Source organism: Talpa europaea (assembly GCF_964194135.1).
Source record: "Talpa europaea genome assembly, chromosome: 8".
Lineage (NCBI taxonomy): Eukaryota > Metazoa > Chordata > Mammalia > Eulipotyphla > Talpidae > Talpa > Talpa europaea.
This window is the reverse complement of record NC_140075.1, coordinates 118,071,622-118,083,981: the sequence shown is the minus strand read 5'-3', so window position 1 is coordinate 118,083,981 and position 12,360 is coordinate 118,071,622. Positions and strand designations below refer to the sequence as shown.

Below are 12,360 nucleotides of genomic sequence, written 5' to 3'. Positions count from 1 at the left end.
TGGGAGTGGAGGGGAGTCAATAGCCATGAGGGCTCTCCCAGCCTTCAAGGCTTTTCTCTGTGTGTGCATGCATGTGCTTGTGTGTGCATGAGTGTGTGTGTGCATGAGTGTGTGTGTGCATGGGTGTGCACGGGTGCATGTGTAGCATGTGTGTTTGTGAAGGAGGTAGAGGATCCAGTCACCCACCCTTTCACTAGAGACAAGAATCCCACTTTTCTCTGCCTTATTAGCAATAACCCAAGAGGCTCTTGGCTGTGGAGACCAGAGTACATCAGCGCTGAGCCTGCCAGCGCTACAGCTGGCACCTCCTCTCCTGCCATGTCCTCGAAAGGGCGCTCAAAACAGGGTGTGGGCACCGGGACATAGCACCATGACTGCGAGTGCTCACAAGGTGCTGGGCAGGTGCTACAAATGTCATGTGACTGCACCTCATCAAACACTCCTGGCCAGTCCCCAGGTGGTGCCACTACTATCCCAGGGCGATGGGCAAGGAAGCTGAGGTACAAAGAGGTAAAGTGACCTGCCTAGTGTCACTAGACTAAAAGAATACTGAGAGCAGAGACTAAGGACAGCAGGTGTGCTCCAGTCCTGGGGTCGACAAGGTGCCCTACCCACTTCCTCACGGGCATGGCGATGCCATCTGCATGGGTTGAGATTATCTCTTTTCACACAATCCCACTGACTTGTTACCCACACAGGGACAAGAGGGTGTTCCTGAGGGTGGCTGTCACTGGGGAATTAATGGTGTTCTTGCTATAAGATCTACTGTGTGCCTACACTCTGATTTGCAAAACACACTATGATACGGCACCATTTCTTTAAACCCCCCACGGCTCCCCACTACCCCCAGGCTCTAGACCGAATCTCGCAGCCTGGAAGTCAAGGGCAGGACCCACGATGCAGGTCTGTGGCCCAGTGGACAAGACCTGGGCTTGGGAGCCCAGTGCTTGTGACTTGAACCCTGGCTCACCTCAGGCACCTAATTCACCCCTCTGCTCCACAGGCTCCCCAGTTGTCTGGTGTGGTCAAGGCAGAACCCACCTCATTGGGGTACAGAGGGGCTGGAATGTCACCCCACCTCCTGGACAATGCAGGACCACTGATGAGCACTTGAGAACAGTCATTGTTCACTGTCACCTGCTCTCCAGGGCACTCTTGTCACACCCAGCCCTGCCCACCTAGCCTCGCTGGCTCAGGACTCACCTCCTCTGGCTGAATTAATGGCTCTGGGATGGCACTGCTACCTGCTGGGGCAACCTACAAACTGTCTGCCCTGGTGCATCTCCCAGGAATGTTGAAAGGGGAAGGAGGGACTTCTACTTACCAAGCACCTACTATGTGCCTGGGACCTGACAAGATCTCACAGCAACTAGTTCATCTTCACAGCAACTATCTAGTTCATCTTCACAGTTCATCTAGTTCATCTTCACAGCAACTACCAGGCCTCCCTTACAAAAATGACCACACTGATGCTGGGAGGCCACTCAGCTCCTGCGAGGGCTGACAGACGAGATTTAAGCAGCAAAAGTCAGAGGTCAAGATCGCTACTCTAGGCCATGGGCAGCAGGCTGTTTCCATCACGCAGTGGACGTTTCGGCCTGGCCTGCCATGTGGTTTCTGTGCAACGACTCAGCCATTTATGTGTTACATAGGTTGCAGCACCCGAGCAGCCATGGACAAACACGCCAAGAAAACACAGGTAACCAAGAAAATGAATCACGGGCAGTAACACCTGAATTTTATAGCATTCTCTTGTGGCATGAAAAACTGCTTTTCATACCCCCTCCCAATAATTAAAAATGTTAAAAAACATTTTAACAGGCTACACAAGATCAAGCGGTGGGCTGGGCAGACTGCAGGCCCTCACTTGCTGGCCTCAGCGGTCAGCCACAGAGCCACCACATCCCAGAACTGCCCTGGCTGTCTAGAAGCTAAGTCAATGGTTCTCAAAGGGGCAGGGTCGACAGATGGGGGACGTTTGGATCTGCCCCCCTGCCCTGGAGAAGCTCTTCACAAATCCAGAAATGCTAACTCACTTGAACCTTTGCAACCACCACCGCAAGTAGGAGAAAATAGTCCCATTTTAGAGATGGGGAAATCAAGGCACAGGAGCGGGTCCTTTGGTGAGGACCAGGGACTCTTCCCACTTTGGGGACTAAGGCTTCGCCAGCCATGCCAGGCAGCTGGGAAACACGGGCCACTTGACTCTGAAAGTGAACCGGGAGGCAGAAACTGTCTCCTTCTTGCTGCCCTTGCTGGCTCCCTTCCCTTGGGATTATCTGCATCCATCAAAACCCTCCCAGGAAAAGCCCATTTATGAAGCACAGTGTGTCAGGAATAGCAAGCAGAGTAAATGCCATGTGGACACTGATGGTGATAAACATTGTAGTGAAGCGGATTCTTCAATGAGGTGCCTGGGGTTGGGGTGGCTCTGTGCGTGTGAGTAATGAGGTGTCGGCACGAGGGGAAATCCAGAGTAAATAAAAGCCTCGTGATGGGAGCAGACGCTGGGAGGAATGCAGCCAAGCAGGGCAGGCATCCAGCTGAGCTCTGTGCCAGGCCTGAGGGTCACGGAGCACAATTCAGCCGCAGCCGCACCGGCCACGTCTGGGGGAGACCAGGGTGACAAATGGGAGGGCGCTCAACCTTCTCCTTGGACCAAACAATGAAGCCATCTGCGGCGGGCAGGGCTGTCAGGAATGTCAAAATCTGACCGATTAACAGGGCCCGGGACTGATGCTTCTGCAGAGGCTGCGGGGAGCGCCGGTGTGATAGCCACAGCCAGGCCAGCTGCCTCGTCCCAGGGCAGCCTCAGGATGCAGGGACGGGGAGCTACTATTTGCTGGCCCTTCAGAAAACGGAATCAGAGGATTAAGAACAATCAAACCAAATAAACAAGCAGGACCGCTGGCAGCCGACCAGCTGCTGCTCAGACTTCCCATGCTTCATCTGGCATGCGCGGTGCCAGCCCTGGCTGGCAGTTGTGCTGGTAAGACTCTCCTCCAGGGGGTGGTTATGAAAACCACATTTCAGAGGCGCCCCCACCTGCCCCAGAGCTTCTGTGGCCCCATCAATACCAGGGGGTTGCCCACTAACATATCAGAAGTCAAGATGGAGTTTCCTAGGTGATGACACTGGTCTGTTAACTATCAGGAAAAGTGATGACGGGGCCCTCATTGTTGAAAGGCAAGTGTGGATCCATAACATCTGCTACTGAAATGTGCCCACCCCCCAATCTGCATGCTGAAGCCCTAAGCTCCAATTTGATGGTATTTGGAGGTGGTACCTGTGGAAGGCGATTATGGTCACCTGAGGTCACAGGAGGGAAGTCGGGTGAAATGAACCTCACTTCCATCAGTTGGTCAACTCATGCGTACTGGGCACCCCATGTGTGCTCAGCACTGGGTGCGTGGATGGTGGATAATGGGCAGTGGGTGGGTAGAGGGTGCAAGGTAGGTGGGTGTAGAAGGATAGGGAGACAGCTAGGTGGCAGATTGGTGGGCAGGTAGTTAGGTGGCGGGAGCTGGAGGGTGAGTGAAAAGGTGGCTGACAGGTAGCGAAAGAGCAAGTAAGTGGGTGGGACGACAGGCAGTGGAGAGCGATGGGTCTTACCACATGCTCAGGGCTTTGGGTGCATCACCTGCACCATCATCTGTATGTATCTGTATGATGATATAGATAAGTGGCATCTAATAAATTCAATCCCATAATTAAAAAGCATAGAAATGGATGAGCAGGGCCTCCCTGGAAGTACAAGGGATTAAGCGTCAGCCCTATGAAGCAACCCGCAGCTGCTGCAACATGAGTTCGACCCCCTGCCAGGGAGCTACCCACATGGCACAGCAGACCTCTCTTGTCTCACCCGCTGCTCCCCTCAGCAGTGTGTTTCAGTCAGTCTGCCTGTTCTGCTCCCCACTCTCTCTGGTGAATCCTCTCACCACCCACATCTCTGGCCTGTACCCCAGTTCTTGTATGCATAAATACATAAATCTTTAAAAAAAAAAGAAATGGAGGAGCGAATGGGTGGGTGAAAGGTGGGTGGATGTCGGGGAGAGAAAGGGGTTGTGGGAGGACAGGAGCTGGGTTAGTCGGTGGGAAGGCGGACGAGCGAGGACATGGGACAGGAGGGGCAGGCGGCTGAGTAGGGAAGTGGGGGGGCTGGGAGGGCGTGGAGATGTGGTGGGTCAGCGGGTGACAGAGGAGCAGTGGCCGACAGCTAGTTAGGAAGGTGGCGATGGGTGGGTGGGCGTGTGAGTGGCTGTCACGGGAGGCCAGGCGATGAGTGGGTGGAGATGCTTAGAGAGCAGGCGCGTGGCGGGTGGCCGCTGGGGTGAATAATGCTGATGGGAGCAGACGGAGCCCACGGCGCTGCTCACCTGGGCTTTCGTCTTCACGGCGTGGTACTCGGCCTTCATCCTCTTCTGCGCATCTTCGTCCACGCTGGGGTCCCCGATCCTGTTGAAGAGGGAGGCCGCCTCCTCCAGCAGCCGGTCTAGGAGCACCGCCTGGTGGTGCACGTTCTGCAGCAGCACCTGGGCGTGGCTCAGCTGCCACTGCTTCTCCTTCAGGCCCAGCTGCAGCTCCACGGGGGGCTCCAGCAACACCAGCATCTTCTGGAACCAGCGGTAGAACTCATCCTGGGCCAGCAGGTATTCGCTCCAGTGCAGCCACACCCACTCGATGCGGCTGTGGGCAGAGACCTGGCGTGAGGAACCCGTCTGCCCAGCCCCAGGGCAGGGAAGCCGCTACACCCCTCCCCAGGACTAGGGGGCTGTAGGTGGGGGCACAGTGATGCCCTTTTGTGGCCTTAGTCCCCCAGGAAGCTTGTTGACCCTCAGGATTGGCGGCCCAGCCTCAGTCCTTCCAGACAAGCTCCCTCTGACCAGTAGACCTGCTCCCTGGGCTGGTGCTGAGGATCAGGGTGGCTCAGATCTAAGAACTACCAGCTCTCCTGACACATCTTGGGGATCTCTTAGCCCACAGCACCCCACATTCTGACCCCAGACTCCCATAATCACTCACTCTGGGGTTGACTCCACAGGGTGAGCTGGGCTCTGACCCCACATGGCCCACAGAACAAGGGGTCAGAGGGGGAGCGTGCTAATGATGGCATCTATAGGCTCATCACAGCTCAGAGGGGGCAGAAGGCTGGGCACTGGCCGCGGACCAGACGCCAGAGTCCGGGATAAGCAAAGCTGGTGTGGTTTGAGATGGGAGCACAGATGGCTGTGTTTGGGTTTCAGGGGTGCTGTGAACTTACTGGTAATCCTGCCTCCTCCTGTGCCTCAGTTTCCCCATATGTAACGTGGAGATGGCCCTATCTGGCCAGCCAACATAAGCACCTCTGTTTGGGATTCCAAGTTAGAAGGGGCTAGAAGAACAGAAATCACTGCAAAGTCTCCTGGTCCACTCAGCATCCCAGTTTCATAAGGATGGAGAGGATGCTGGCAGCTCCTACTTACTGAGGGCCCTCTGTGTGCCAAGCACTGTGCCTTGCTCTTGACGTGCCCTAGTTCCTCCCACCCTCCCCAAGTCTTCAAAAGGCCCTTGATCATATCACTGTCCGGAGGGGGAGCCTGAGGCTCACTTATCCCAGGGTGCACTGCAGAACATAGAGGCACTCCCAGGCTGCCCCCCCAGCCCCACCTGCTCCCCTGGTGCCAGCAGAGAATCTAGGCCAAACTGCTAGCAAGGCAGCAGCCGTCTTACTCCAGGACGGCTCTGTCATCCTGCTGGCGGATGCACACAGGCAAGGCCATTAGGATTAATTGTTGGCAAAACATGATGAGCTATTATCTATTATTAAGCTTGATTATGATTAGAAAGAGGCAGGCAGGGCTGGCCCAGCTCCCAAGAGAACATCCTGTTCCCAGCAGCCCGAGGACTGGAGAACCGTCCCTCAGGTAGAGGCTGCAGCCAGGAGGGGTGGGCACGGAGGGTCAGTGGCAGTGCGAGCAAGGCCTGGCAAGGGGCCTACCTGTGGCAATGAGTCATGTAGGTGACCGTCTCCTCCCACTGGGCCTTGATGTCCCTCAGCCGGGCCAGAATCTCGGGCCTCTGGAGGTCGTTGCAGCTCAGCAGGAGAACCTCGGCTGCCCGCAGCACCAGGTCCACCTTTACTCGCCCCTCGGGCTCCAGCTGGCATATTTTCTGTTGTGGGCACAAAAGCCAATTCCAGGGATTAGGCAAAATGCAAACAGGCACGGCCTTGGGAAGACAGAGGCGGGATGGGCAGGACTGGGACCAAGCCTGGAGGCGCTGGGTTCTAATCTCAGCTCCGGTGCGCCCTTCCCCTGTGACCTTGGGCCGCCCGCTGCAGCTCCGGGAGGGAAGCTGGGGGCAGTGGCCATTGGCATGGAACCGCTGGGCTCTGATGATCCAAGTTCCCTCCCTTCCCCACTTGGCCCCTTTCCAGTTGTGTGAACTGCGACAACTTTCATCGTGTCCACTTGATTGTCTCATCTGTAAAATGGGGGTATTGCTAGTGCCTGGCTCTCTCATTTTTTTTCAGGTTTAAATGAGAAAATGCACACGAAGTGAGCATCAGTGTATCGGGCTGTGAGAATCTGCCCCTCAGGTGGACTGCAGGAGCAGCCCGACCCAGCCCCAGGGGCGGCTCCACCACTCCCCCGAGGGTGAGGTTGCACCAGGTCCTCACGCCCCAGCTGCCCTACCAGCGAGCACGCGGGACACCAGGGTGGGCCGCTCCTGGGAGGCAGCAAGCTCCCCTGACAGGTGACGGACGGCTCAGGAAGCCCATGTTGGCCTCGCAAAGTCGCCGGAGAACCACAGGGCAGCCTGAGCAACAACCGGCTCTCCTGGGCTCGTGGGTCTGCCTCATCCCGCCCGGCCTGGCGGGCACTCCCCACCACTCCCCTTCTCCCGGTCCGTGGATGTTTCCCTACTGACACCTTGCACATATGCTCTCATCTTGGTGTTCACTTCTGGGAGGACCAAGCCCCACAAAGTCATCCCTCACAGCTGAGCTCCCCAGAGCACGTTCTCTACAATGGCAAGTTTGAGGCCACCCTGTGCCCGGCAGCTCCATGGAGCTATTGTCCAGCAGCGGCCGCTCACCTCCCATCCCGTTTCCCAGCTACGAAGGCCTGTGCACGGACTCCCTAGTCGTGGTGCCATTGCACACCGGCCACAGCAGAGTGCAAATGTACCTCTCTACACCCCCAGAAACCTGGACATTCCCAGCTACTGCAGGATTTGCCTTATCAGCTGGAACCAAACCCGCAGTATCTCCAGTGTCTGCACCCGGTGCCTCTGACGTCAGCCAGCGTCATTATTTTTATCTTTCCAACGCTTTGGCAACCGAAGCTTGGTCTCTGTAGTCAGACAGGATTAGATTCCAATTCCAAGGCCACCACCTACTCCCTAGGCGGGGTGGCAGGGGTGACCTGGGGTCACGGTGAGCATGGGGTGCTGCAGCTTGCTCACAGCAGTCTCCCCATTGTTATTACCAAACGGCACGTACCTTCCCACCTGCTTTTACCACCAAGCCACATCTGCCGGAAGCACCAGCTCTGTTCTCCCTGGGGGCAGGCGGTCAGTTCCATCATACCCACTCGCCCATCCCCATGGGCTGCCTGTTCCTGACCCTTCTCGGTGGGTGCAGGAGAGGGGCCCCTGGCTGCCCCAATGAATGCTGTGCAAGGTGAACTAGGAGGAGGGCAGTGAGCTGGTGACCTCCCTGCCCGAGAGAGCAGGGCTGGCCAATTCCTAAGGCAGCAGCCCAAGCTCTGCCTGCCCTGAAGCAGAAACACCTAAACGCTGTTGGCAATGCTGGGGCCGGGACAGAGACTGTGGCTAAATGAAGCCAACCTCAGAGAAATCAGCCCAGCCCTGCACTCCTGCCCCACTGACTGGGTTCTTAGGCAGGCACAGGCTCCTCTCTAAGCCACCATAGCAAGGACGCAGCCCAGAGTGCACGCCAGGGACCCGAGCCAGCAGGAAGGGTGTCTGACCCGCAGTCACAGGAGGTTCCCACAGGAAGGGCCAGTGGAGCCATTCAGGGGGGCGGAGAGAGGGAGAGCTGGGGGAACCGGACAGGACAGCTGGAGCAATGGGGTTAGTCAGGACCTTCCCTCCAGGCAGCCAAATCAGGTGATGCTGTGCTGGGTGCTGTGCTGGGTACTGTGTTAGGTAGTTGTTAGATAATATACTGGGCACTATGCTGGGTGCTGTGCTGAGTACTGAACTGGGTGCTGTGCTTTGTACTGAACTGGGTACAGTGCTGGGCACCATGCTCAGTACTGTGCTAGGTACTAAACTGAATACTGTGCTAGGATTTCGCTGGACCTTGGAGTCGGGGATAAACAAACGTGACTCAGTGCTTAAGGGGGGTGGTGGCCACAGAGCACAGATGACTGTGACAGGAGCCAAGAGACCACAAAATATTTGGGAGTTCCCAGGAGGGGGTGTGGGGAAATCCAGAAAGGCTTGGTGAGTGGGTAGCGCTGGCCCAGAGCCCTCGAGATGTGCAGACACTGCAATGCGGGTTTGGGCATGAGCTTAGGGACCGTGCATCCCACATCTGAAGCCAGGCCCAAGGAAACGGGGCCAGGACCTGCCACAAAGGGGCCTGGACGGGTGAGGCAGCACCTGGCTGAGACCAGGTACCCTGTGCAGGGCAGGGGCAGCTGGCACCAGGGGGCAAAGAAAGAAGGTACTGGGGCCCTTGAGGCCAGCCCCGGGGCTCGGGCTGAGGCAGGGATGGTAGACGTGTAGACAGGGCTGCACTGAAACCCACCAGGAGCCTCCCCCACAGGCCGACTCTGCCAGGTGCCGGGTGCTGGGCCAAGCACGTCCCACCAGGTCACCTCGGTCGCCCCTCCCTCCTGCACAGAGGCAGCTGTCACTTTCTCCTGCGCCAGCTGAAGCTCAGGGAACTGCAGAAACTCTCTCAAGATGCCGCGGCCATAGGGAAAATCTGAACCCACCCCAAGCTCTCAACCTGAGTCCTGCTTCCTGGAAGCAGTCTCCTTCACAGAGGCCCCCACCTGCAGGACCTCAGCACCCCGGGGTGAAGAGGTTCTTCCGGCACTTGACAGAGAAATGTGGTGCCCAGAGGCCACACAGCGGCCAAGCGAGTGAACCGGATGGGAACACACATCCCCGTCTCTAGCAAACAGGCATCTGGGCGCATGTCCTGAACTGGGGGAGGGGCCCTCTGGACCCTGGGGGCCCCTCCCACCAGGCAGGGGAGGAGGCACTAGCTGCCCCCTTCCACCCGCCTGCCCTGGCAGACATCTGTCTCATTGCAAATTGGCGTTGACAGGTCAAAGCACAAATCGTGCCTGAGCTGGGGAAAGGACAATAGTGGGGCCCCCAGGACACGACTTCCCCTCCCCAGGCTCCAGGTCAAGCCCTGGGCGGGCTCACCTGAGGCTCACCTGATGGTAGTCTCCCTCCCCCTGAGGCCCTCCCTTGACTTGGCTTAAGCTGGCTCACCACAGGGGTGCTGGCCAGCCAGCTAAGGACGCAAGGCCTTAAGGGCTTAGCACCCTAAGACAGCGAGTACAGTAGCCGCCCAGTGGTGTCCACAGGAGCTGGGCTGGAGGAGGGAGCTCAGGAGAGACTCCCAGACAAAGGGGCCTTTCATTTCACAGGCACAGCCAGACCCAAGGGCAACCAAGGCAGGCCACTCACAGCCAAGTCTCAGTGAGGGCTCGGGGGTTCCTGCCAGCTGGAAAACAGGGTTGTGTAGATAGAGGTAGAATTTTGAAGCCTGGTAAAGTGTGATTCTCTCTGGCGGGCAGTGGGAGGCCATGGAAGGTTTCAGGGGAGGACCGCATCCGCTTCAGGCCCGTGTCAGGGATGTTCCTCTCGTGTCCGGGAGGCTGCTTGGATTAGTTTCGTTCCATCTTCCACACTCCATGAGCCCGGTGTCGGATGGACCTCACCGCTGCTGCCGCCCAGCCCCACACAGCCATGGACAGCGACCCTCTGGACTCGGCACTGTGGCCCAGCCCCGGCCAGGTCAGTTTCTTGAGTTTAGGTCCATCATTGTCTCTAGAAATCAGTTTCATTATTGAAAATCAGGGGTATTAAACCCACCTTCCCAGGCTGTTATGAAATTAACCAGGGGGCTTCCAGCCCATAATCGGTCAGTGGAATCACCACTATTAGTGGGCCAGGGCGGGCGGGGGTGGCACCCTGCCAGAGACCTGCCTGGCATGGGAGAGCAGTGGGGAGTCGTGACTCCAAGTGGGGGACCTCAGTTCCATTAGGGACAGGCCAATGAAGGGCTTTTCAGAGGGCAAAACACTGGTAGGGTGGGGGGAAGAGATGGGACAAGACTCAAAAGGGGGCTGGTGTCCTGCTTGCTCCGATCACTTATGTGGAGCTTCACAGGTGGTGTGGGGCTCGCTCATTCCTGGGTGCCGTCCCTACTGAGTCAGCATTCTGAGGTCATTAGCATCACCCCAGTTTAGACAGGCAGTAAACTGAGGTCCTATAGGTTCAGTGACCTACAGGGAATCACATGAACAGGGACTTGAACTCAGGACATCCAGGCCCCACAGCTGCCCTCTCTCGAGTCCACTGAGCTGTTCAACTAAATAGGATTCCAGACACTAGAACACCCAGCCCAACCGTGCCAGGCACGATTTTACTGTGACTCTTATCTCCTAGAGGCACACCCCTGTAGGAAGCAGGAGGCAAAACACCCGCGATCCAGCATGTAGTGTCTTACCCAGAGACCTTTTCTACTTGGACAAGTCATGTGACCTCTCCAGGACTGTTTCCCCTTTTGACTCCTCTCTCGTCATGTTGCAGTGAAGCTTAAACCATTGGCCCTGAAAAGGTGGTATAAGTTCTTGTCCTTGTCCTTCCAGTCCCCGGGCAGGGGGCATTTGCAGGAAAGTGGGCATAGGTATGAATTCAATTATGGAGTATCCTGGTGGGTATGACCCCGAGACAGGGATACATCAACTGAGGCCCAGAGAGGGCATGGCCGTGGCTGAGGTCACACATGGAGAGCATGGAGTCAGGCTTTTCCCATGACCCTCTGGCCTGGAGCAGATGCTCCCGCTGGGGTGCCTTGGTACCTGGCCAGGCACTGGGCACACACACTTCTGGTCAGTTTAGCATCTGCCATGTGCTACGTGGGGGTTAGAGTCAGGCCTGGAGAAGCCAGGGGTCACTCCTCTTAGGGGAGAGCCTCCTCCCCACCCACCCAGACCTGGCAGGGAAGCAGGAAGGGGTAGAGAACTTGGCCTGGGTCAGAGGAGCTGCCAGGACAGGAGGGCCAGACAGCACAGCCTCTTCCTGTGCCAGGATGGTCCCAGGATGGGCAGTGAGTGGTCACCTGGACTGCCACACGTGCCCCTCTCAAACCCACCCAACCTCCTGCAGAATCTGGGCTTAAAACATCCCCATGAGGGACCTCCCTGGTGGCAGAAGGGGTTGAGCGCAGTGCTGTGAAGCTGTCCGCAGCCTCTGCAGCACGAGTTCAATCCCTGGCCAGGGAGCTACCCACATGGCACAGTGGACCCCTCCTGTCTCGCCCGCTGCTGCCCTCAGCAGTGTACTTCAGTCTATCTGCCTGTTCTGCTCCCCACTCTGTCTCTGGTGGATCCTCTCACCCCCCACACCTCTGGCCTGTACCCCAGTTCTTGTATGCATAAATAAATAAATCTTTAAAAACAAACAAACAAAAAAACATCCCCAGGAGATTCAAACACGTGGAGCTACACTGGTCTGGTCCAGTCCCACCGTTTCACAGCGAGGAAGCCCAGAGTCTGAGAGGAGCAACACGGCCAAGACCCTGGGGTCGTGCCCCCCAGTGCCCGCCACCCCCATCTACCTCTGTCTCCCGAAGCCTGGCCTCCAGGGCAGCCCGGGGACCCTGGGTGTTGTCGTTGATCTGCAGCCGCTCCTGCACGGCCTTCATCCACTCTCGGGCCTCCTGCACGCTCCTGTCGAAGCCCTCCTGGGGCTGCTGCGTCATGGCACCTGCAGGGGCTGAAGGCAGGACACGTAAGCTCAGTGGGTGGGGACGCAAGGGCCAAGGAGGGGGCCCAGAGTGGGGAAGGGACAGGGACCAGCCTTCACCACCATCAACACCCCTGCTGGAGGTGGGCCTGACGGGGCTGATCACAGCCAAAGCGTGGGGCTAGGGAAGAACAGGCTCTCGCCCCTGCCACCCAGCAGGGAGGCCCAGGGCATGCACATGGCCTCTAGGCTGCCCTGCTGCCCACTTCCCTACCCTGAGACTCAGGGCAGCTCTTCTGTCTCCTTCGAAGGAAGACCCTGAGACACTGTCTGAGATGTCTGAGGTCGCTTAGGAATCTTGACCTGAGTGGATCAGGCCCCCATCAAAGAAACATGACTTGGGCACCAATCTAGTGC

At 57.4% G+C, this 12,360-nt stretch overlaps 1 protein-coding gene across 2 annotated transcripts in view; it reads right to left on the bottom strand.

Annotated features, from left to right (window-relative positions):
- Positions 1–11,968, bottom strand: part of SYNE3 (spectrin repeat containing nuclear envelope family member 3) — a gene marked incomplete at both ends in the record, with an annotated part of 35,539 nt that extends 23,571 nt beyond the window's left edge. Inside the window, 3 exons of one of the 2 annotated variants that reach the window (XM_084240945.1) lie at positions 4,377–4,686; positions 5,978–6,150; positions 11,816–11,968. In XM_084240945.1, the coding sequence (XP_084097071.1) occupies positions 4,377–4,686; positions 5,978–6,150; positions 11,816–11,959 (627 nt within the window). The remainder of the gene's footprint in view (positions 1–4,376; positions 4,687–5,977; positions 6,151–11,815) is intronic. The other variant, XM_084240944.1, reaches the window with a different exon arrangement.
- Positions 11,969–12,360: the final 392 nt, after the last annotated feature.